Source organism: Furipterus horrens, unplaced genomic scaffold (genome assembly GCF_987537825.1).
Source record: "Furipterus horrens unplaced genomic scaffold, mFurHor1.1.pri manual_scaffold_10, whole genome shotgun sequence".
In the NCBI taxonomy this organism is placed as follows: domain Eukaryota; kingdom Metazoa; phylum Chordata; class Mammalia; order Chiroptera; family Furipteridae; genus Furipterus; species Furipterus horrens.
The window spans coordinates 35,456,236-35,481,344 of record NW_028327180.1 but is presented as its reverse complement, the minus strand read 5'-3'; the positions used below and the strand labels follow the sequence as shown (position 1 = coordinate 35,481,344).

At 37.5% G+C, this 25,109-nt stretch overlaps 2 protein-coding genes and 1 pseudogene across 5 annotated transcripts in view; 2 read left to right on the top strand and 1 right to left on the bottom strand.

Annotated features, from left to right (window-relative positions):
- FBXO16 (F-box protein 16) overlaps positions 1–22,365 on the bottom strand; it is a 45,664-nt gene extending 23,299 nt beyond the window's left edge. For 3 of the 4 annotated variants that reach the window (XM_090288329.1, XM_090288331.1, XM_090288332.1), the window contains exons 1-4: positions 22,281–22,365; positions 18,389–18,524; positions 10,601–10,636; positions 1,262–1,468 (exon numbers count right to left, since the gene is read on the bottom strand). In XM_090288329.1, the coding sequence (XP_090144455.1) occupies positions 1,262–1,468; positions 10,601–10,636; positions 18,389–18,487 (342 nt within the window). In that variant the 5' untranslated portion in view covers positions 18,488–18,524; positions 22,281–22,365. The remainder of the gene's footprint in view (positions 1–1,261; positions 1,469–10,600; positions 10,637–18,388; positions 18,525–22,280) is intronic. The other variant, XM_090288330.1, reaches the window with a different exon arrangement.
- On the top strand, positions 2,228–2,344 carry LOC149999493 (thymosin beta-10 pseudogene; annotated as a pseudogene).
- On the top strand, positions 5,930–6,368 carry LOC149999492 (large ribosomal subunit protein eL39). The gene has a single exon (XM_090288360.1). The coding sequence runs from the start codon at positions 5,975–5,977 to the stop codon at positions 6,128–6,130; it is 156 nt and encodes a 51-aa protein (XP_090144486.1). The 5' UTR covers positions 5,930–5,974; the 3' UTR covers positions 6,131–6,368.
- Positions 22,366–25,109: the final 2,744 nt, after the last annotated feature.

The window sequence follows — 25,109 nt, the reverse complement described above, 5'->3', positions numbered from 1 at the left end:
CTCTTTTTTCTGCTGGCTTTTTGGTCTTTTTTTCCTTTTCTTTTCATAATATAGATTTATAGGAGGTTTTTAAAAAATAAGGAAATTAGTCCTTCATTGGCAATATGTGTTTTCCCTGTTTACTGTTTGGATATATTTATGGCATTCTTTTTTTATAGAGAAAATTTTAATTTTTATAGTCATATTTTAAAATCTAGCTTTCTTTATTCTTGCTTATAAAATACATATAAGTATTATATATACAATGAATAAAGCAAGAATTTAAATTGTATGTATTTTATGGTTTTTGGGTATTATAAAATACAAAGCCCTCCATTCCTATGTTTTCTTTGAGTAATTAAATGGTGTCCTTTGATTTCATAAAAACTTCTATCCTACTAGATATTTTTTCAGATAGCTACCTAATTTTCCCAACACCATTTATTAAATAATTCATCCTTTTTACTGAATTCATTTTCTTAGTTTTAAAAATGAAAGTTAACATTTTGCACGTACATGAATGCATGCTTAACAGGTAAATTCTGGTGTTACGAGACTATAAAAAGATCCAACAAAATGACTACGAGTTTTATATCTTAAATAACTTAACTATCTTAATACACCACGGACTAACTTGTAAGAAAATAATGTTCAGATCCTTTTTCAAATCTGTGAGCACATTTGCTCACTCTGAATTCTTTCGTACATCTCATTAACACTTTATTTTGAGCTTTTCTATTTATGAATGGCCTGCACTGTACAATTTAGGATTTTATGGTAGTTGCACACTGTGCAATATAGGACTATCCTGCTGATGAATCATTTCTTCTATGGGTGTTTGTCTTACCGACTAGCTAATTTTTTTTTGTGTGTGTGTGAACATTAATGATGTCTTGTACTTTTTTTCCCCCTTTGAGCACTAAATACAAAGTTGGACACAAAGGAGACAATGGTGAATCCAAACTCTATGGACTAAACATACTGACCATCTCATCTATTTCTTGGTTTTGTGCACAGTAAGTCCTCACCGAGTGTTGTTGATAGGGTCTGCAACTTTAAATGGAATGACAAATAACGAAACCCGTTTTACTATAGGCTAATTGATATAAATAAGAGTTAAGTTCCTACGGCATCTCATCAACATTATATTGAAATAAAACTAAACAAAGCGATGCTATTTGAGGACCTGCTATATGTGCTATTCCCACACACCCCCGCCCCCAGGTTCCAGAGTTTCTAGGCTGTCCTTACAAAATGCCCCACACTGCTTCTTTGCCTTTACCTGCGCACAACGACAAAGGCTTCGGGGGTCCAGGAAAGAAAAGATGTATAAAGATAACACCCTTGGAAGTTTGGTAGTAAAATCCAGAGCTTCTGCTGGAATTTTTTCTTGAAGCTTTCGACAGCAGAACTTTTGCTGTGACAGGGAGCAGCGTTCTAACAGGCCTGTCAGGATTCTTCTCCTTTGAGAGTCTGTCCATTTGTCAAACTGGAAAAAAAAGAAGACAAAAGAAAATAAAAACCTGCAGGTTTAATCTGATACCAGAGATTCATTACAAAGAAAAGATAAAAATGGCATAGAAAACAAGTTTCATAATTTATTACTAATGAATGGCACGTATTTCTTTCCCTCATTAGTGAATTCCACATTTTACCACCGGCATGCTCTTTCTCACATTTGTATGTGTGAACCTGAACAATATCTGAGTATGTGCACAGTGCACTTGACTTAAGAACTTACAGTTAATTAGAACAGTAAGTTGGGAGCTGGCCATATTCATAAACTGAGAAAACATATATTTATAAAATACAATGTCAAAAGAAGGTGCCTGGGCAGCCCCTCTCCTCCTAAAGAGATGTGTTATTAGCTCAAAGACCAGAAATGAACCTTTGCATTCAAAGTTGGAAATGCGGTATTACATACAAATATCCCTGAGAAGTGGATTATATTGGGTCCAAGTCCCACTACGATGTAAATGATTGATGTGATTGGAGAGGAAATATCAATAGGGGGTAAAAAGAGTTCCAGAGACAAAAAGTGGATGTCAAAGTAATCTTGAGCACACCAAACTTTGGTTACTTCACAATTTCCCCCAGAGATAACCTCAGTCAGTCCAAAGATCAGTGATTGATCAAAGATAAGAACTTGAGGGTTGGTTTCTTGCTGCAGCAACGCGAATGGGACTCGGGACCCCGATTTGAGAGCCAAGGCCAAGGATTGTTTTAATAAAATGACAGACAGCCGGACATGGGGGAAGTCGCCAGCTTCAATAAGGCCAAGCTGAAGAAGATGGAGATGCAGGAGAAGAACACCCTGCCAACCAAAGAGACCATTGAGCGGGAGAAGCGGAGTGAAATTTCCTAAGAACCTGGAGGATTCCTCATCCCCGTCATCTTTGGGATCGCAGTCATTTGATGTGGAGACAAAGCTACCAGCAAGTTGGACACAAGCAACAAACTGCACTGTGAACCCGGACACTCTGCGCCCATGCCATTGGCCTGTGGGTCTCTGAGGGGACCCCCCCCAGGGGACCCCACCCCGACCCCCACCACCAATTTAACTGCCAAATTCTCCGGTTTGCCCTGGGATACTGAAGAAAACTATTTATATGATTAATAAATATAAAACATATCTCGTGGCAAAAAAAAAAAAAAAGAAAAAAGAAAAGAAAAGAACTTGAGGGCTGGCCAAATCCCAAAGAAAGGCTCTATATCCAGCTGAATAAGCCACTTTACTGGAGTCTAAATCTCTCTATCTTCTTTTGCCCATTACAGAAAATAGGGAAGTTTGAGGCTACTTGTATTTTGTATATGGTTGCATTTCATACAGATATTTAATAAAGTTATTATAAAATAATCAGGATTTTTAAATTAAATTTAGTTATACACTGATCATCTAAAGAAGCATATAAAGCAAAAAATGTATTTTGTACAAGCCTGAGAGTCAACTTCATTATATTTATATAATGTATTTTTTTAATTAGTAGGAACACTTCGTAATTAAGACTTTACTATTATAGATCTATTTGATGCTCCACAAATCTCACTTGGGAGTCTATAATTCAAGAGGGAAAAAACTCTAACGTGACTAAAAATACCAAAAACTATAACTTGCAAATAAGTGAATAAGATGTGTTCATGGGTAAGTGTTTCCTGATTTGTCCTGTCCCTGTTTCTGCACCATCTGTGTCTCCCCTTTGGGGTGGATTATTGGAATGACTAGAGTGAAGCTAGAATAGAATGGCTTGGGTCAGGAGAAGGACCGGGATACATTGATCTATAAAATGAAGAGCCCAGGGGAGGCAACAGAAGAGCTTTGGAGGTTTGGCTTGTTGGGAGTTTGGGGGTTCAGACTGCCATTGCCTCGACAGCAGTAACAACGTGTGAGAGAACTGAGGAATTAAGGAAGGAGATCTGAGAAGTATTAAGAGTTTTGAACTGGATCCTCTATGATATTTTTTTTGAGAAACAAAATGAAAATTGGAATGTATTTTTAAAATTATTTTTAGGCAATGTTATATGGTCCTGTAGAAACTGAGCTTCACAGGGACACAGGATAATTATGGTTACAAAACAATTTTCCTGAGATATTGGTATCATTGCAAGAAATCAGAAATAACCCCAAACGCCTAACATCAGAGGATTAGCTAAGCAAACTGTAACATATCAACAGAAGAAAAGAAAGTGTGGCATTATGTTGATGGTGGATTTGGGAATGAGACCATTATTTCTAATACTCATTAGAAATAAATTACTAAATCCCAGTTTAATCATTAACAACCTCTCTGAGCCTCAATTTCCTCATTTATACATTAAGAATAATTATATCTCATTGCAGGGTTGTTGTGAGGAGTAAATAAAATCACATATGTATAAAATTTCTGATAGAGTTCTTGACTCATTGTAGACACGGCAGCTATTATAATAAGCTACCATAGTGAATTTAAAAATAGTATGTACATTAAACAATGTAAAAAGAAAATATATGTAAACAATTAAATTAAATCTACTTTCATTGATGCCACTGAAGAGAATGGGCTCAAACTGAAGGACTGATTTTAAATGAATATTAAAGAACATTAGGACTAGGAAATGCTGAAGAAATCTGTAAAATAAAACATTAAAACATTTTTCTTTAGAAGCTAAAAAAACAATTACTTTGGTTTCTTTTTTTCCCTGATTACAATGGTCAAAGGTAATTTAAATTTGGCTTTGATAGATGTTCTTTGCCTCAAGGACTTTTCCTTTCTAACTGTGTTTGTTTAGATAGAAAATTAATTTGCATTCCTTGAACTCCTACCAATTGAAAGTGATGGTTCATAATAAAGCTCAACATTTGGGGAAAATCCCTTTTGGCATTCAAAAGGTACGAGGGATAATCCAAAAAGCAAATAATCTATGGAGGAGTTAACTGTCCAGTAATTCAATAATCTCTCACATCTCTTGCATCACCTCTCAAGTAAAAATACCTCTAACATAGTAGCCATTGATCCAGTGTGTGAGATTGGGGATCAGCTAGGGCCATTTTCCTATCCTGGTATCAGTTATGGTACCTCGCTTCACAGTTCATTTTTTACATTATATTATGTTATGTTAAATCATATTTATAATTTTATTTTATCACTATTGTAATGCCTATTTAAAGGGTTTTCTTGACTCAATAGAATTGTGAAAATACTATTTTTGGAGTGGTTGGAGTAGTACAAGGATTCTTGCTGCAGTTTCAGTGAGGACAGTTGCTAGAGATGAGGGTCCATTTATCTCACACTGAATGAATGGCAAGGCCAAGTTCACGGGGCATGAGGGACAAGATAAAGAAGGAGGCTTGTTATTGTTTGCTTATTATTTTAATCTTACTCTGATTGAGTTAGAGTCCTAATTTCACAATGAAAGCATGAATACATTCTTGTTTGAAAAGTTTCAGATACGTATGAATATAATCAAACATGAAAATCCTCTTTAACCACTCCTCCTCATCAAATATCACTCTATTCCCCCAAAATAACCACTGTTCACAGTTCGATGTTTGCACATTTCCATGCATTTACAAACACGTATATCCAGCAATAGGGAAGCAGTAAGATAGGTTGAGTATACCCATTCTGTGCAATAATACACAGAAGTTTTAAAAACAAACAAAATATAGCCATATATATACTGATATCGAATGAACTCCAGATCATATTGTTTTCTCATTCATGTATGGTAGGATGGATATGTGATGATCTATTTGCTCATTTTACTGCTAATACAGTTTAGGCTATTTCCGTTACAAAAACAGAACAAAACAAAACAAAAACCCTGCAATATCCTAGAACATGCCTTTTCAGGTCTCATGTCTCATGTGAACATTTCTCTAGTACAGAAAAATGGAAGTGGAATTACAGGTTCAAAGGATGTTTGCATTTAAAAATTTAATAGAGCCTGTCAAACTGTCTTTTAAATGTCTTTACCATTTTTATATTCCCTCCAGTTGTGTTTAAGCATACCCTCCTATTCACCACTGAATCTTACTCTGGATATTATCTGCCTCTTTAATTTCTGCCACATGGACAAAGGGAGGAATTGGGAATCTCGTGGTTTAATTTGTATTTCTCTAATTTTAGTGAAATAGGCACCTTTCATATGTTTATTGGCCATTTGTGTATTTATATACATTTTTCACTCTTCTATTGGCCCATTATTCTGTATGGAAATTTGCATTTTTCTTATTGATTTTTAGGAACTCTTTATGTCTCCTAGATATTAATTTTTAGCTAGCATGCAACTTGAAAAATATTTTCCCCGGTCTTTCTTTTGAATTTTAATTGTTATTATGTTTGTTTCCAGCAAGTTAAAAGTAATGCCATCTACTTTTTTCAAATTCTTTCTAATATTACTGTTATTTCTGTTAACAACATAGAAGCTGGGGAAAATGTGAGATGCTTTCCTTTCAACTAAAATACTACTGCTCTTTCTCCGCCATAGTGGTCCGTGAGGTCGATTGTTCTTCGCCATGTCTTCTCACAAGACTTTCAGGATCAAGAGGTTCCTGGCCAAGAAACAAAAGCAGAACCGTCCCATTCCCCAATGGATTCGGATGAAAACTGGTAATAAAATCCGGTACAACTCCAAGAGGAGACATTGGAGAAGAACCAAACTGGGTCTATAAGGAATTGCACATGACATTGGAGAAGAACCAAACTGGTTCTATAAGGAAGGGCACATCAAAGATGGCTCATATAGCTCATATATTTATGCTCTATCCATGTTCTCTGCCTCTTGAAATCAATGAAAACATCACTACTGTCTGAACAGTTTGGTGTCTTAATTGGGAAATTATTGGAAACGTGATTTTTCTCTTGATTTTTTTTTCTGCAGTGGTGGGTTGCTTCATTAATAAATGTGAGGCCATCTGAAAAAAAAAAAAATACTACTGCTGTTATTTTCTGTTGTTTGGGAGATGACTGACTGTCTTTTCTAACAGAGTGAAGGGCAGAAATTTGAGATAAGGGATCAAGTAGTAGCATGGAACTGTAAAAGTACAAGAGTCTTTCAGTTCCTCTCAATTATTTTGTTTGTTACTGTACAGAACATCAAACAGGACCACGTGCAAATGTACAAACAAAAATGACATTCTATGGCCAAATAGAAAATACTTTTGGGCTGTCTGTCATTAATTAGGTTTTGTATTACACCTTACCTCACAATGTCCAAATTGTTTTTTTAAATGACTTTACTTCTAATACTAGATTGAGCTTTAAAACCAATACTTGATCCTTACAATGAAAATCTTAACTAATGCTAAGTAAAAAAAGAAAAATTGGTATCCTTATTTTTCCTTTCTTTTTATGAAAATGTATTTTTTCGTGGGGTGCTTTGGGCACTGAGGTTTGAATGGAAGGGCAAGGGTGTTGGTGAGGAGACGGGAGGTGGGATCAGTACAGGTGTGTGATTCACTCCAAAGGTTTTGTGTGAGAGAAAAGAAACAAGGGTGGGTTATGAGTGGGGAATGAAACTTGTTTCTGCTTCTTTTCTCCTCCTTCTTTGTCTTTTTTTTTTTTTTAAACATGAGAGGAGGTTAGATTAGAGCACATGTAGGTGCTGATGGGAGAGATTCAGTAGAGAGGGAAATGTTGAAAATTAGGGAGATGGAGAATGTATTTCTTATGTTATCAATCTCTTAGGTATTCATAAAATATACACAAAAAATCTACATGATCTAGTGAATTTAAAGAATAAGTTTGTTCTTGGGCAAAAGAGAAAAAGCAGTGAGTATCATTTATTCATTTACATAATATTTATTAAATGCCTGGTAGTATCAAGAAATGTACAACAAAGAGCATGATAGAACCATGTCTGCCCACTGTAGATAAGTCTATTGAAAAAGATAATTAGTGAACTTTGAAAATGTATATTTCTATAGGTACAGTAAGAAAAAGAATAAATAAGATATTTTAAAATGTTTTAAGACCTTATCCAGGGCAATATTTAAAATACTTAATAACTGGCAATGCCATTAATCAATCAAAACAAAAGCTGATCAGTCACACCAAATACTGGTTGAACATTAGCCCTGGTTATATTAATTTAGGAATTTCCACTAATAGTAAGTGGAATGATAGCTGATGCAAACATAGTCATTCTACATAGTTTCTTTTTAAGTTGCTGGTAGTGAATGCAAAGTTAGTTTAAAAACATATATAGCCCTGGCCACATAGCTCAGTTGGTTAGAGCATTGTCCTGATATGCCAAGGTTGTAGGTTTAATCCCCGGTCAGGGAACATACAAGAATCAACAAATGAACGCATAAATAAGAGGAACAACAAATCAATCGCTCTCTTTCTCTCTCTCCTCCACCCCACTATTTTTCTCTCTCTCTCTTCCTTCTGGTGTCTAAATAATTTTTTGAAAATATATAGAATATGAGAAAAACTTGGCTAGATTTTAAATTTTTGGTATTTTTAATTTCTTAACTTTCAGTAAATTTATTTTATAAAGTTTATTATTATTTTGAATAGGTAACATATTTGCATGATTAAAAATATCAAGATATAAAAAGCCATTCAGAAAAAAAAAAGTCTCTTCCACCCTGTGACAGACTCACAGTTCTCCACCCTGGAGGAAACAAATGTTGCCCCTTTTCTTGTGAATCCTTCCAGAGACATTCTATGATTTATTTATTTATTTACTTATTTATTTATTGCTTAGGTTAGTAAATATCTTTAGATTTAAGCTTGTAGACCAACATAGAAAAGAACCGGTGACCAATTAAGATAAACAAGAACATTAAGAAATAGTATTTTATGTTAGTTTTAGTGCAATGGACTGAATGTTTATGCGCCACCCCCACTCCCCCAAATTCATATGCTGAAACCTAACCTCCAAGGTGAAAGTATTAGGAAGTGAGGACTTTAGGAGGTGATTAGATCATGAGGGTAGAGCCCTCATGAGTGTAATTAAGTGTCCTTTTAAGAGCTCCCTCACCCCTTCAGCCATGTAAGGTTATAGAACCAGGAAGTGGGATTTCACAAGACACTAAATTTGCCAGTGCCTTGATCTTTGACTTCCTAACTTTTAGAACTATGAGAAATAAATTTCTGTTGTTTATAAGCCTATGTATTTTGTTATAGCAGCCTGAACATATTAAGAGACTTAGGAAAATGAGTTTCAATAACTCATAGGAAAGGAGTTATATCCTGGGTCAAAGATGGCCCCTTAAGGAAGAAGGCTTTGTATGCTTTAAAGATGGTATATTTCAAGTTTATTGCATATATCAAGAGTTAAAGAAATCCAAGTATAGTTTTTTAAAAGGAGTCCTGATTTATTTTTAAAATTGAGATATAATTCACATGCTGTAAAATTCAGCATTTTGAGTGTACAATTCGGTAGTTTTTAGTATATTCACAAGGTTGTGTAGCCATCACTATCTAATTACAAACATCTCCATTGCTCCAAAAATAAATCTTGTACCAGTTACAGTCAATTCCTCTTCCCCTTGTCCTCCAGCCCCTATAAACCACTTATCTATTTTCTGTCAGTATGGATTTGCCTAAATCTGGACACTTTCTATAAATAGAATCATATACCATGTGACTTATGTATCTGGTTTCTTTCACTTAGCATACCATTTTCAAGGTTCATCCATGTTGTACCATGTATTAGTACTTTATTGCTATTTCTTTCCCTTGTTTTTTAAAATTTTGGTAAAATATACATAAGATAAAATTTACCATTTTAACCATTGTTAAGTATAAAGTTTCATGGCGTTAAGTATATTCACATTGTTGTGAAACCATCACCATTATCCAACTGCAGAACTTTTTCATCTCAAAGTGAAACTCTATAAACATTAAACAATAATGGTAACCTCTATTCTACTTTCTGTCTCTATGAATCTGACTACTCTAAGAACTTCATATAAGTGGAATCGTACAACAATACTTGTCCTTTTGTGTCTGGCTTATTTCACTTAGCATGATGCCTTCAAATTCCATGTTGTAGCTTGTATCAGAATTTCCTTCTTTTTAAAAGCTGAATGATATTCGATTTTATGGATATACCACCTTTTTCTTATTCATTCATAAGTTGATGAATATTTGGGTATTTACACTTTCTTACTTATTATGAATAATGATGCTGTGAACATTTGTGTACAAGTTTTTGCCTGACCATATGTTTTCAGTTCTCCTGGGTGACAAAGACTGATGGGATTATAGAGTGATTTGACAAGTAATAAACATTGGCCAGAGATGGCTACTGTACTTTGATCATGACACAGGGATGGATAATGACCACTGGTACTCTGTCTCCTTTGAGGAAAGAGAAAGTCCTCATTTGTATAAAGGATAGTTGTATCTTGTTTTATACTAGCATAAAGTTGTTACTGTAACAACTTGAAGCATATGTATAAGCATGTAGCCAAATGGATGAATTCTGCAGGTTATTAAGCCATTGTCTCTCATATCCAAGTTCACCTTTCTGCATTCTACTTTGTGAGTATAGAGGGCTGGGTCTTTAAACCATGTTTCTCCTTTGACAGCTGACTTCCTGTTAAATGTTGCCAATGGAGAGGGAGGTACTAGAGGGAAACAGAAGAGCCTTACTCCTCTGTTTCCTTGCTGTTCCTGGGGGCATCACCCTAATTCTTCTTCCTGGCAGTAACTGTTGATTCCAGTGTCTAATTTTTTCCACCCTTCCTCAGATATGGAGGAATCAGCTGGCTGCTATCTACTTTATTCCTCAGAAGTCTGGGTCCCCCACAGGGCTGGTTCCAGCTCCATGAGGTCCTTTCTCTTAACTCCTGAGGTATCAGCAAAGCTGGAAGCAGCTACTTCCTGCAGTGCTATCTCCATGGTAACTCATTGCTCTCTTTTTGTCTTTTCTGTTTTCCAGTATTTGTTTAACCAGTGCTATTGATTAAATTTAATTGTGTCCGTTAACATAACTGATATATTTTCTATTTTCCTGACAACTGTAACTGATACAAGAGAGTACCAGTCAAACTTCTCAGGCTAAGAGCAATCATCATTGATTATATTACATCCAAACCGAATTCCTGGGGCTCTATGGTAACATAACATAACAGTAAGTATATTTTATCCATTTCAAATATAGAAGTAAGTATATTTTAAATGGTTACCCATTTTCCCAGTAGAGCTCTTCTTTCTTCAAATATCTAAAATAAATTCAAAAAGAAAAAATATCATAATTCATGGTTCAAAATACCCATTACAAGAAAGACATCATTAAAGTATCAATAAACAAGTAGTCTTCATTGTGTCAACTGAGTATAAAAATATTTAATCCCTGAGAAGGTACTTTACTTATTTTTAACTTGGGCAAGGTATCTTTTCTCTCCATTTCTGCATGTGGAATAATTCATCTTAAAGAAGTAATATTTTTTTAATCCTCACCCTAGGATATGTTTATTGATTTGAGAGAAAGAGAAACATCAATGTGAGAGAGAAACATTGATTGGTGCCCTCCTGTACATGCTCTGCACTGGAATCGAACCTGCAACCTTTTGGTATATAGGACAAGGTTCTAACCACTGAACAACCCTGCCAGGGCAGAAGTTAATAATTTTTTAAAGGCAAGAAATAAGAAAAGAATGAAACTCTAAAGGGAAATCAATTTTAGAATTTGAAAGATGAAAAAACTGACAAAGAAAAAACAGGAAAATGGAGATCTTCCCCCCCAAAATTTCAGTATTAGTAGTTTGAGAACTTGTGAAATTTATGAATGAGCAGCTGATTTTACATTTCAATGTATGCACATATCAGTGGGTATACATGTACTTATATGTTTGTAAGATCAGAAATGTTATATGTATACCTTTGGACTTACAATTCAGTGTTTATCTGTATAGGTTTGTTGTTATGTACTATTTAGAACAGAAATCATGTCTTATTCATCTTCCTATCTCCAGTATAGAGTATTGTACACAGTATATTGCAGATACTCATGTTTGCTGGATAAAATGAATGTGGCAATGAATGTGACAATGAATACCTTTATGGATATATTGGAATACATGAGTTATTTACCTATTGGTGCAGCATGGTGAACATAGGTGTACTTGCATGAGTGAGGAAGGGAAAACTACTGTGAGCATGTTTGGCAGGGGAGGGAACTGCAGAGAGAGGAAGCAAGAGAAAGTAATGAACAGATGTAAATGTCTGTCTCATTCCCACGCATACAACCTGTCAGCTTTCAAAATTAGAATCATTTTGACGGTTGCCAGGTGGGAGGGAAATTGGGGGGATGGGTGAAGGGATTTCGAAGTACAAATTGGTTGTTACAGAATAGTCACAGGGATGTGAAGTACAGCACAGGGAATATAGTTGATAACATTCTAAAAACTATGCATGGGGCCAGGTGGGCACAAGATTTATTGGGATGATCACTTAGTAAGTTATACAATGTCTAATCACTGGGGTGTGCACCTAAAACTAATATAATATGACATGTCAACTGTAAATAAAAAGAAAAAATGATTTAAACTTTAAAAAAATGGGAATAGACATTTTTCCCTTTTTCTTAGCATTACCTAAAATCTCTAGCCTGCAAGAATGTTCCTACTTGAAGGGTAACACAGGCCTATTTTTCTCCTTTTTGCAGAGAAGGATGAGGAGCTGGTTTTATGCTTCCAATAGATCATGCTTTCCTTCCTTTTTTAGACTCTCAAACTCTAGTTTCAAAGGGCATACGAAACAGGGATTGAAATAATTGGTTCAACAACAACCTTAAAACCAGCAAAATGTCAGTTTTGCTCTTGGCCAGAGCATCTCATACATCACAGGTAGACATTCTTTGTACCTTAAGAAGAAAAAGAATGCCCTTCTCTCCTTCACCCTAATTAACTGCCACCTGAGCTACTAGGATCCTCAAATAACAGCAACAGATAAACTCAGAATGCCTAGATGAAAATAGAAGAGAAGCTATAGAAGATTCAAAAACTTGGATTCAAATATTTTCTGAATTCTTCTTCTCTATCTAAGCAAATCCATTCAGTCATCTACCACCCAACCCAAACCGTCAGCACCTCCCACTTTCCTGATGCCCAGTGACTGTGACCCTCCCAACTCATATTCCACTCATAGCCATGTTCCACTTGGTCTCTAGGGTTCACTACGGCTCTCTAGTTGTTTCTGTTCATTTTATCTTCCCCTGTAGATTACAACCACTTCCTCTACATGCTCCACAGGTTCTGTGAAGGCCCACAAAAAACAAACAAACAAAAAAAACACCTACTGATTGAATAAAAACAACAAAAAAGCTTCAAAAGTCATAGAATTTTGGCACTCAGAGAAATCCTGAAGATCTTTTTGCTCCATTTCCTTGTCTTAGAAAGGTCAACCAGAGGCCCAAAGGGGTTACATTTATAGATTTTAAAGATCAGTGGTTCCAGCCTGTCCAGTTCAACTCACTTGGTTCCTCACTAGAACCTTGGTCTTCCCTATCCTGACTTCCAGCCCCACATGCTTTGGCTTTACAGTGGGAGAAGAAAAGGTTAGATCTCAAGACCACAATCTCCTTTTAAAAAGAGGATGGGATGACCATTGTGGAGGCCAATGACAATATGGAGCATTGGAAACAAAGGGGCGCTGACTTGAAGGGGCGAGGATAATCAGCAAGACATAGAAGGAAAGGAGTAGTGGGGGAGGTGGGGAGTGTTATTCAGGCTAAAACAATAGTTTTTAGAGAGCCAACCACCAAGTCTAAGCAGGGTCCAAATGATATTGGAAAAAATAAAATGGAATAAAGATTGTTAAGAGAGTCCCTTAAAATAGAATCAGAAGGTTATTAAGGAAGTGGGGCCTCTGAACATCATGTGCCTCACTTCTCAGAGCTGCATTTAAGTTGCTAAACCTGTTGCTGAACTCACCTCAGGGCTGAGCCATAAACATCGTAGAGTAACTGCTACACGGACACCAATGGACTTTACTTCCTTCCTCGTCTTTGCATATTGGAACTAACCAATCCTTGTTAACTGAGCCAGCAACTCTTCATTTGCAGGAAAGAACTACATTTTGTGGGTTTTGTCTTCATAAACCCTGCCTTTTCTTGCTCTCTCCGGAGTGCAGTTTGGGTTGCTACCTGAATCTGTGTTCATCAGATTGCAATCCCTTTGCTCAAATAAATGCTTTTTGTTCAGGAATGTCACTCAGGCTAAAAAAATACTCTTTAAAGAACCAATGATCAATTCTAAGCAGGGTCCAAGCAAATCTGGTTCTTTATCAAAAGGCATCTAGACCCAACTAAAAACTGACACGAGTGAAGGGGGAGGGAAAACGCTAAAGGAGCTCAGATCTGGCTCTGACTCTATCCTTGACAAGAAATGTAATTTTGAACAAGTTATTTAATTGTCAGGTCCTCAGCAGGGTCTTATATTCTCTGGTTTGGAGCAAGTCTTCATTTCAAAGATTTGCCATCATGTTCTTCGTCTTAAAGAGCTGGAAAACAGAATATTGATTCAAAATGGAAATAAAATGGATCTTCTTTCCTTGCAGAATGTTTATAACACATTTTATTCAGAGTCTGCTATTAAATCAAAATCCTACATTGTTATTTTAGTCTATTGACACTGCAGTTACATATTTCGCTAAGTGACATTATTACAGTGTAGGAATGAGACAGCTAGAGGCTTCTAAGTGATGATTGATTGATGGTAACGAAGTGCTTTTTCTCAGTACACCCTTTTAACATATACTGTGTTACATCTGTGAACTATACTCGAAAAGAAATGTTGGTTTCTTTCAATTCAAACACTGGATGGCTAAAGCATTCCTCCTCTCAAAATTCACAATACCTGAATTATTTTGAAGTCCATTACATTTGCCTAATGCTAATGATGCTTTTTTTTAAAAAAAATTTTTTAGGCATCTGAATTTGAATTCAATCTTTCTGCCTGCAATGGAGTTAAAAAATCCTGTGACTCTTATTTTAGTCTGGAACAGTTATATAGTTTTCATTTTACTACAAAACAGAAGAAAATTAAAACAAAAACAAAAAAGCAGTATCTGAAAATTACACCAATCACTGGTGACACCTGCCCTGTTTTAGAAGTGTAGAAAACCCCTTGAAATTATTGTATGGACACCTTCAGACCAACCCTATCCTTGGCATCTATTTTCAGTCCCTTTCACACAGTCAGAATGTTAGATGTGAAAGGAACCTTCAAAGTCATATGATCCAACTTACTCATTTCATAAAGGAAGATGGTACAGATTAGAGAAGGTAAATGACTTAGTCACATGGGAAATTATTGGTACAGCTGATCTGGAACGAGGATGTTCCAATTCCCAGCGTTATTCTTTGTTTACTTGTATTTATATTTATTTTAAAAATTACTTTAGAATTTGAAATTTTATTGCACTATAAAAAGTAAAGAATGAAAGCTCTCTTCTAACAGAACCACTTCCCCCAGTGCTGTTCAACTCTTTGGGTGAAACCACTATTAATAGTTTGGTATTTGCATACACAAGCTCTATGTGTATTCATATTTACATTTATACACATGCAAAGATATTAAAAAACAATTTTACTCCCAACTAGAACTTAACTAAACCAACAAAATTAACTTTTTGGAATAAAATTGGAGGTCTGAAGAACAAAATAAATATTATCTCTAGAAATTATTCAATTTGACAAAAGCTAGTCAAGAATCAAGATAAGACAATGCAATGTTTGCTGTAATACACTGCCCAGAGCCCCTGGTGGGGCTAAAGGACTCATTTATTCCCCCACCTGCTGGGAGTGCTGCTGGCTGACAGCTGTGCGCTTGAGAGATGGGCCTCATCCAGGACCTTTGGGGTGGCTACAGGGTCGGTGGAGGCCTTACGCAGAGTGCATCACAGCCCAGTTTCTTCCTCTGCCCCAAACCTCCTGCCCTCCCTTCTGCTTCCCTCTCCTGCCCGCTCCTCTGCTCCCCACCCCTCCCCAGTGCTGATCCCCAGAGCCTCCTGAGAGAACAGCCTACACACCCATCTCAGAGGCTGCTTCTCTAGCAACCCAATCTGCAACAAGCCCTCAGGCCAGTGACATATTATTCTCCACAGCTCCTAAATTGCTTAAGACTTCTAATCTTTCAAAGAAAATTTCTGAAAAAATCAAGGCGTCCAATGAATATGTATTTCAATTCGAGTCACTTTTTCACATGTGTGTAAAACCTTCATTCTATAGGAAAACAGATTTCAAAACTAAACACTAAATTCCTGGTTTGTGGAGGGGAGCAGAGAAGTTATTATATGAACTGTTGGAGAGCTAAGAACATTGCAAACAGGTGGTGAACAAATAATTATCGAGCTGAATAAAAAAGACTTTCAATAGACCTTCGTTGTTCATGGCTAGATGAAGGCTGATTTCTCTCTCTTTCTCTGCCTTTCCTTTTTTTTTTTTCTTTTCCTTCCTGGTCCCTTCTTTTCTATTTCTTACTTTTCTTTCCTTTATCATTTTTCTTTTCAATCTTTCTCTTTCTTTTATTTCTCATTATTCTGGTCACTATGCTGCCTTCTCTGTCTCACTCCCCAAATTGCTCATGTCACACATCAGAAGAATAGAAATAGGAAAGTACTAAGCAGGAGGGGTCAGGATTGGTGCTCTGGCTTTGCCTGACTGATGAGCATATGTTAGGTTCAGAGGGGCAAAGGGCCAAATCCAGGCTAAGGAAAGAGGGATGTAGGGGCAAGAAGGTGAGGGTCAATGGAAGAAGGTCCCAGGGTGATTCCATGTCTTGTGTTTCAGGAACCACATCAGGCACGGGAAAGAGAGGAAAATGACAGAATCTCAACTCAACACATTAGAGTTGAGTGGGAAGGTCAGTAAGAAGTGATGAGAGCAAAGAAAAGCAAGCAGGAGGAGGCTTCCCAGAGAAAGTAATATTTGAATTGACTCTTTGAGGAGGCAATGAGAAGAGCGTGTGCAAAGGTGTGGAGGTGTGAGAGAGATGGCTCATCTGTGGGCCACTCAGTTGGCCTGGATGTAGGGTGAGAGGAAGCAGTAGCAGGGGTTGGAACTGGGAGGGTCCTCAATGCTATGCATGGGAGTTTGGAATTTACACTTTGGAGTAGGGCAGGCCTGCTATTGGTTTTACATAATAGAATTAGATTAGTATTTTAGAGATATCATTCTGAACCAAAGCAGAGGATGGATTGGTAAGGATAAAGGCAGTGAAACCTGCTAGGGAGTTACTATAATGCACCAGGCAAAGGGTTATGAGGGTGTGGACTGAGAATTCAGAGCTGGAGAAATAGAGGTGAATGGCGAAAAGGAACCCAGATGAAGGCTCTTAGAATTAGAAAATGAATTGGATATGGAGGAGAGGGGGTGCTGGTTGACACTCCTCCCTGGGCGTCTCACACTCCAAAAGGTCTTGGAATACCAGCAATGCAAGAGCCTGACCGCTAGTTCAAGTTTGTTTGCAGCAAGGCAACCTTAAGCAATAAGGTACTACTTCCCGTTGGGACCAAGAGCAGGCTTGTTTACTATTTACTATAAAAGCAGTGGGTTTTCTGGGCTCATATTGCTCAGCTATGGCACAAACCCACGGTGTGTGTATTATTTATCTGGGCCCTTTGCATCACGCCTGTCGGACAGATGGGTAAGGAGAAGCAACACAAACATGATGCTCCTGCTGTTTCCTAAACTGTGAACAATAAAGTTCTTTGTCACTGACCTAAGAATCTTGAGTCTTGTACTGTGAAACTGTAGTACCGTCTATGCCATAAGTAACAAGCTGTTATTAACTTGTAATTTGGGGGAAATCAAATTCCAGACCCAACAGAGAGAAGGAAGTTCCCAGGCTTAAGTGACTTAGTGTGAAGTGGAACTTGGTGTTTCACTAGAGGAGGGGGTGTGTAGGAGCAAGATAATGAAGTCAGCTTTTTTCTTAAATCCTCACTCGTGGATGTTTATTGATTTTAGAGAGAGGAAGGCGTAGGATAGAGGAAGAGAGAGAGAGAGAGAGAAATATTGATGTGAGAGAGAAATATCAATTGGCTGCCCCCTGTATGTGCCCTGACGAGGGAATCAGACCTGCAACCTAGGTACTCATATATGCCCTGACTGGGGATCAAACCTTCAACGTTTTGGTGTACAGGACGATACTCTGGCCAGGGCAGAGGTCAGTTTTATTGATGTTGATTTCACAGCCAACTAGGTGTGGTCCTTGTAATAGGCACAGTTGACCCTTGAACAATGAAGTGGTTAAGGAGGCTGATCCCCCATACAGTCAAAAATCCATGTATAAGTGGACCCGCGCAGTTCAAACATCTGTTGGTCAAGAGTCAACTGTATTGATAATAGGAGCTCACAGGCCAGTTGGTAAATTCCACTCCTACCCGAAGAAGGAACAGAAATCTCCAGAGATTGGCCAATCTCATACCCCAGTATGATAGTCAGCTTCCCACCCTTGCAATCCTTTGTTGAGTGTATTCTACTAGTGCCTCCCCAGAATGCAGGTTGGAAATAAATTCCTAGGAGAACCTGAGTCATGTGTATAATGGGATGAGATTTATTCATTTTATTTATTTGGTTAAGGGTGCAGCTTTAGTAACTGCAATTCTAGCAAGAAAATCTGTTTTTTTTGGGAACTCCTCATAAGCCACCCTCTCCTCTCATTCCTGGTGGTTCCAGCAGAGAACCAGTGATAGAAGGAAATAGCACCTGGAGTGAGAGAGAGGAGCAGTGACTGGAGGAAGGAACAAATCTAAGACATTTTCATCGCAGGTAGGAACTAGGTTTATTGACAGCCTTGCCCACATAGCAAGGACTTAATAAAAAAATTTGAAAAAATATCCTTCATTTTTTCATCCATTACACAATCCTAAATAATTGCTGTTCATTTTTTGATAACCAAACTTTTAATACTTTCTTTTTTCCCCCTTTAAGGCATGGCTACAACTGATAAATAGCTCTGGTCACTTACCTGGTCATTCAAAAGCTGATGGTTTAAGGGTGTCCAGGTACTCATCTTTGTCTGCATTTTGGGACCATCCATGCTTTTGGGAGGTGCAAATGCCATCATGAAATAACTGGGTATTCTTCCATAAGAAAAATTATACCTATCAGAAGAAACGAATCATCTAATCTTCAGAATACTGAAAACATTAATACTATATAATATTTTAGGATGTTGAGAGAAGGAATTGAGGGGAAGAACATTTACTGGAAGTACTTTATCTGTGTGCTCAATTAAAGTTCCTGACAATCTGGTGAGGTGGTAGGTTTTAGGTCATTATATAGAGAAGATAAAGCTCATTTAAGCTATATGCTCGGCCCAAACTTATACAGACAGTAAGTGGAACTGGAAGTCATACCCAGGTTTGTTTAACTCTATTTTCATTGGCACTTGGAAGGTAATCCAGAATCACTTCTAGCTAAGAACATACCATACTGGCTAGAAAGAGGTATTTTAATTTATAAAACTGTAGTGCAATATAAAACATTCCATCCTTGTGCCTTGTAACTTTCTTCTTCCCCTCTTAACTTTCTGACATCTAAGTAACAAGGGTTCTAGCTTGATAACATATGTAAGAAGTAGAATGATGTAATAATATAAAACACTAAGCCTCAGGAAATAGACAGATTGGGGTTTATTGGGGGAAATGTGCTGTTTTTAAATGCCTAGTATATGTCTGCCTTCATTTTACTAAAGCACTGTAATTTCCATGAGGAATTATTTTTCCCTCATTGTTTATAGAGTTTGCTGGTCTGGTTAATCAAGCTGGCCTCCCCTTCCCTGGCCAAGGGGTGGTCACGAAATGGAGCTAGGTCAGTTGGATGGATGCTGGCTTATCCTTACTTTACAGCTGAGGTGCTCTTTCAAAGTAGCACTGGTGCTCTGTTAAATTGTTCCTGTCGCCTCATTCCTCAGAAGTTTCTTGTGTTTTCTTGTCCATTTCCTGAGCCACCTTATATCCTTGCAATAAATTTCCTCTTTTGCTCACCTTAGCTAGAATCTGTTGTTTACAACCAAACTGTTTTACCTCATAGTTTTGATCCTATCATTCACAGATACTTCAATACCTGTCCTTGAGAGGGCCATAACAGGTATCTTAAGGTGGGAAGCACTTAAAGCAGATTGATGGTGGTTTCAATGTATAGCCTCAGTGTTTCTGCCTTCCTTTTTCTCTGAAGGTGGGTTTCATATTGAAAGGCAGTGGTGATGATTGATTGAGAAGACCAGGGCTTGCCTGCTTGATCTATGGGTTCCAAAAATTACTCTTCAGCAGCAAATATTGGACAATTTAAAAAAATCACTAGTTCATGACTGATATGGGATTCCCCCAAATGCTAGATCTGAAATCTTCTAGGCTCTCACTTAACATACACTATTATGTCTCAGGTTTAAGTTATAGCTGAAGATAAAGCCAATGTTTTAAAACCTCAGTGGCATCATTAGACAACACCTTCTTGCATTAGACAATACCTGCTGCCATCATACTGCTAGAATAAAGGGGGCTCATATCAGCCCTCACATTCTTCTCAGCCCCTAATAGCTAATGATCTAAGTCAAGTCACACATATTTAGCTTGGTTGCAAAAGGCATAAGAAATGATTCCATTGCAGTATTATTAATTGGCAGCTATAAGAGTACATGTGAGCAGGCAAATTATAGCTACAAAGCATGGTCACTGCGTCGAGATCTGCCCAGTTAAAACCTACATATTTCTTTTTCTATTGTTATTTATTTATGTTTGAACTTTCTTCATATTAAACCAGTTGTTTTAATTTTTTTGAGGGCCAAATAACTCTTTGAGAATGTGATGAAAGCTATGAATCTTCTCCCTAGAAAAATGCACATGAACATAAAATTTTGCTTACCCCAGGTTAAAAGCTCTTGCTGTAAGTGCAGAAACTCTCTCTCTTCCCACTTTGTGTAGGAAACAAGCCAAGCACAATTTTTGAATTAGGACAAAGGAATTTTCCTAGGGCCTCCCCAAGGCTCTGCACTGGTTGTTTTATTATTATTTTTTCTGGGTCCTCAGAGCTAGAAATCATTTGAACTAGGCTTTCTTTAAATCAGCTTGAGGAAAACTGGTATTCAGGAGATGGTTCTGGCCAGGAAAAACAGCCTTCTTGGTAATATAGTACTGCTGAGGCATGAAAATGGGGGTGCCCTACCCTGTCTTTTGTTGTTATCCTTTAACAATTTTTTCTTCCTCCCTTCGTACCAGAAGATAAGCAGTGTGTGTATCTGCATGCACACACATGTTCATGGTATAGGCCACAGGACTACTATAAAGACAGACATTTTTATATAACATACACAAAAATAATTGCCCCCACTCCATCAACAAGACAAAGCAAGATGTCTTCCCTTCCTTTCACATAGAAAACTTGCTGCTGCTTTTTCTGTGACCTTTCCCCTCCTAGTGGCTATTCCTGAATGTTTATCTTTAATTTTAATTTTTCTTTGGACAGAAAGGAAGAAAGAGGGCTTATAGCCTTAGCCCAAAATGTATGGTTCTATTTCCATGTTTGACAGCAAGGATTGGTCTTCTAGTAAAGTTCCTGTGGTCACACATCTCTAATTCCATCTTCCAAGCCTTTCTTCACATTGTCACCGTTGTTCAACTTTGTTTAGGACCTGTTAGGCCTCTGTTAGGGGTATAAAGGTAAGAGTTTCTGCTTTAATGAAGCTTACAGTCCACTGCTAGAGTTTCGTCTTTTGATAAATAACAATTATATATATTTAAAGTGTACAAGGTGCTGCTTTGATATATGTTTACGTTGTGAAATGAACAATCAAACTATTTAACATCCATCACCTCCTATAGTTACCATTTGTGTGTGTGTGTGTGTGTGTGAACACTTGAGGTCTACTCCCTTAGCAAATTTCAAGTATACATTATATTATTATTAACCAAAGCCACCATGCTGTACATTAGGTTTCCAGAAATTACTCCTAACTGGAAGTTTGTACCTTTGATCAATATATTCCCTTCCCTCTCACCTCTGGTAACCACCATTCCACTTAGGGACATATTTTTTTAAAGACCAGTTAGTTGATAATGTCTCTATTCAGCTCAAAAACCCTCAGAGGCTTGCTAATGGCTACAGAAGATCCAGACTTCTTAGCATGCAAGTCTAGGTCCACTATGAATTTATCTCAGTCCACCTTTCTAGCCTCATTTTTTTTCTCTCTCTCTTCATGCACTATCTGCCCAGACCCACTGAACTTCAGATCCCTCAGAGAAAACGATACAAAACTCTGATGCTTCTCTGCTTATGTGGTTTTCTGAGACTGCTCACCTGAATCTTAATCTCATAGTACATAACAGATGCTTGATAAATATTTGCTAAATCAATGGAATGAATGAAGGAAACAGTGGGAAGGACAGTTTAAGGATTAAAACTAGTGGAAATGTAGGGTGAAACCCAGAACATTATAAATTGAGCCCTGGGATTATATTTAGGATTATCAGGTTTTCATCTGGAGTTTACAGAGCAGAATAGGATTGAGTTTCTCCGCTAACCCACAACTCATGCTACCCTGCAGTAGTATCATTAGAGAAGGGAACCTCAGATCTTATCAGGAAAGTATCAGGCATTAGGGTATGGGTAAATTTAAATACAAATTCATCTTATACTCAACTAGTTAGAAAGCAAAAACTACAATACAATAAAAAAAATTAGTGCTTGATGGGCACATAAATGATTATTTGCTAGTTGTGAATTCATGAGTATGAAGCATCTGGCGCTTGAACTGCTGCTCCCCAGGAGCACTGGCAAGGCTTGTGAGCGGCCCAGGAGGATCTGAGAGCGGAGCTCTCAAAAGAGCCTTCAGCGCTTTCATGCATTACCCACCGCCTCACCTCTTTCAGCTCGACTCCCTCCTCACGCCTCAAGCGCTGGTGTTGCCATAGTTGCTTTTTCTTTGACTTTGCCCAGCCCCCATGCCCTAGCTGCCTGCAGTCCAATCACCGTCTATAAATCCTCTCGCTGGTATCCGGGGTCTCTTAGGCAACAATGTGTGGTCTCTTGATTGGCCAGGAGATCCAAGGTGGCTGGCTCCAAAATTGGGCACAGGGATATAAACAAAGAGTGCTAGAGGGTGGGAGGGACTGCGATCTCCCAATATAAGGCTAAGTCGAAGATGCATCCGATTCTGAAACAAGCAGCATTGAAAACCCCCATTCAAGACATAATTGTTTTCCACATCAGGCCAACCTCCTGAGCATGCCCAAAATGATATTGCTCTGGTCACTCCGAGCCTCCGAAGTATAAACTCCATTTTTCCAGGTTTTAAGAGTGGCCAACAGGTAAAAGAGGGGTAGAGGAAAAAGAATTCGGGACTGGCTCAGTGAAAGAATAGCACCTGCAACAGGAAGTGGAAGGAGGTGGGAAATAGACTATTAAGGAATTCCGGCTCACTGACAGATACATTGTGGAACCAGCAGATGGCATGCCTTAATGATAACCGCAAACGTGGGAAATTTTATAATCCAGTCTAATTAAATTTATTGAGCACCCACTGTGTAATAAGGGGCAGAGTGAGAATTATAAGGATAAAAAAAGGAATCTAATGCGGAAGGCTGGAAAATACGTGTAAATAACGTAAGGCCCACAGTGATAGCTGCTGTGATAGAACTATAAAGTGCTGGAGAATAACCCAAAATTCAAAATTTCAGACAGAGCTTCTTTAGTAAATGTAATGCCATTCTTACAGGTAGCAGCTAACAAAACAAAACAACCCTCCCACCTCCCAATAAAAAACTTTCCTCACTAAAATAGATAAGAATATTCTCTCCTTCAACTTAAACAAATGTAAACCCTATGTTTATATTGTTTCATAGTTTTAAAATAGGCAGGATTTGTATCTCTCCAATTTAAAAAGAAAAATAAATGTGAAACTCATAGAGATGGTTGATTTCCTTGAGTTAACAAAGGATCTGTAAGTGGCCAAACTGAAATTAGAACCTAGGTTGTTTGAACTCCATAGTGGCTTTTTCACATAACCAGACTGTATGTAAATGAAGAAACAAAGCCTTTAGTGGTGGCCGGTGGCCTTGGGAGGTATGTAGATGCCATATTAAGTTAACATGCATCATCAGTTAACATTTATGGTTTCAAAACGGGTTCATCCAGAAAGAGAGCAGTTTTAACAACATGCTGTAAGAGGGCTGTCTCTCTGTGAAGTTCCCATTCATTAAAGCCTTTCTATTGGCAGTTGCAACATGGAATGATAGAGATGGGATACAAGAGAGCATCACACTTTGTCCCTGTTGGATTTTAATATTTTTATCCCTTAAAATATGGTGCCTTTTGTCTATCATCTCCACCAGCACCCTCGGGGCCTCCTCTTGTCCAGAACCTCATCAGTCTGACTGCTGATCCCACCCCTCTCCCCCCAGGTTTGAATGACACCATTCATGTTGTGCTCATAGTGAGCACATCAGCTCAATGTCTGCAATCCTTCGACATTACTTTTAAACGAACTGTTTCAAACAGAAAGAAAAGTTTAGAGACTTGCATAAGAAGAACCCTTGTATTCCCACCCAAGTTTTAAAAACATATTAACATTTTTGTTTCTTGTGTGTGATAAATAGTTGAAACCCTTTCTGTACACTTTCCAGATCCCATTACCTTCCTGGCCTGCCTAGAGGCAACCACTGTCATGTAACTGATGTGTAACCTACTTGCCCATTTTTTATTTTACACACACATACACACACATGCATATATGTTTGTCCTCATAAACAGTATGGCTAGGTGTTCTTAAACAAGTGTAATAATTTACTTATCTTGTAATTCGCCTTTTTTCACTCAGTGTTATATTTCTGAGATTTAATCATGTTGATACATTCAGTGATAATTGCTTTGTCTTTTCCACCTCCCCATGTGAGCTATCATATGTCCTATGCCTGACATTTTCAAAGGACACCGTGTAAATTGCATAAAAATGCATACAGCTGCACATCTCTCCAGGCTCCGCAGATAAATGGTATCTGGAAATACATAAAGCAGGAACACATGTTTTTTCACATATTTGCCTCTCCACTCGCCCTCAGTAAAGGCAGTGTTGGCTCCACAACACACGTTGGCTTGCTTAGAATCAGCTTAAGGATCAACATTACTTAAAAAAAAAAAACCCGATACTGCACAAGTATATATTTATTAATCAAATTGAAAATGTCACTTGAGATCTCATTATTATGCTTTTTCCCATAGGTCACTTTTTTGATGTTACACTATACTTATGGCTGTCTAAGCTTAATACTCAATATTTATTTAACTTTTATTGAGCACCTTTTAAAAACTGTGGCAAAATATAAATAATATACAATTTACCATTTTAACCAAAGTGTACAGTTGAGTAGCATTAAGTACATTCACATATCAACAGAACAAAATGATGCCTCTGAAGTTTAGGTTGAAAGGGGACAAAATGGAAGAGCAAGAAAGGTAGGTAAAATAGTGTAAAAGAATAGCTTTGGCCTTGACTTACTCTAGTCATGAAAATGCTGCATGCCTTTGGGCAAGTCATTTAATTCTTTCTGGGCATCCTTTCCCTCCTCAGAAAATTGAGAGACTGCTTTTAGATGATCTCTAAGAACATTTTCAGCCCTAAAATAGTTGACGTAGAAAAAGAGAAGGAAAACGTTTCCTAAGGAGCGAAAAGATGGGTAATGCCATCAATAACC

What these genes read in the sequence shown, in the direction of transcription:
- LOC149999492 (XM_090288360.1), top strand. Translation starts at nt 5,975, where the DNA reads ATGTCTTCTCACAAGACTTTCAGGATCAAGAGGTTCCTGGCCAAGAAA.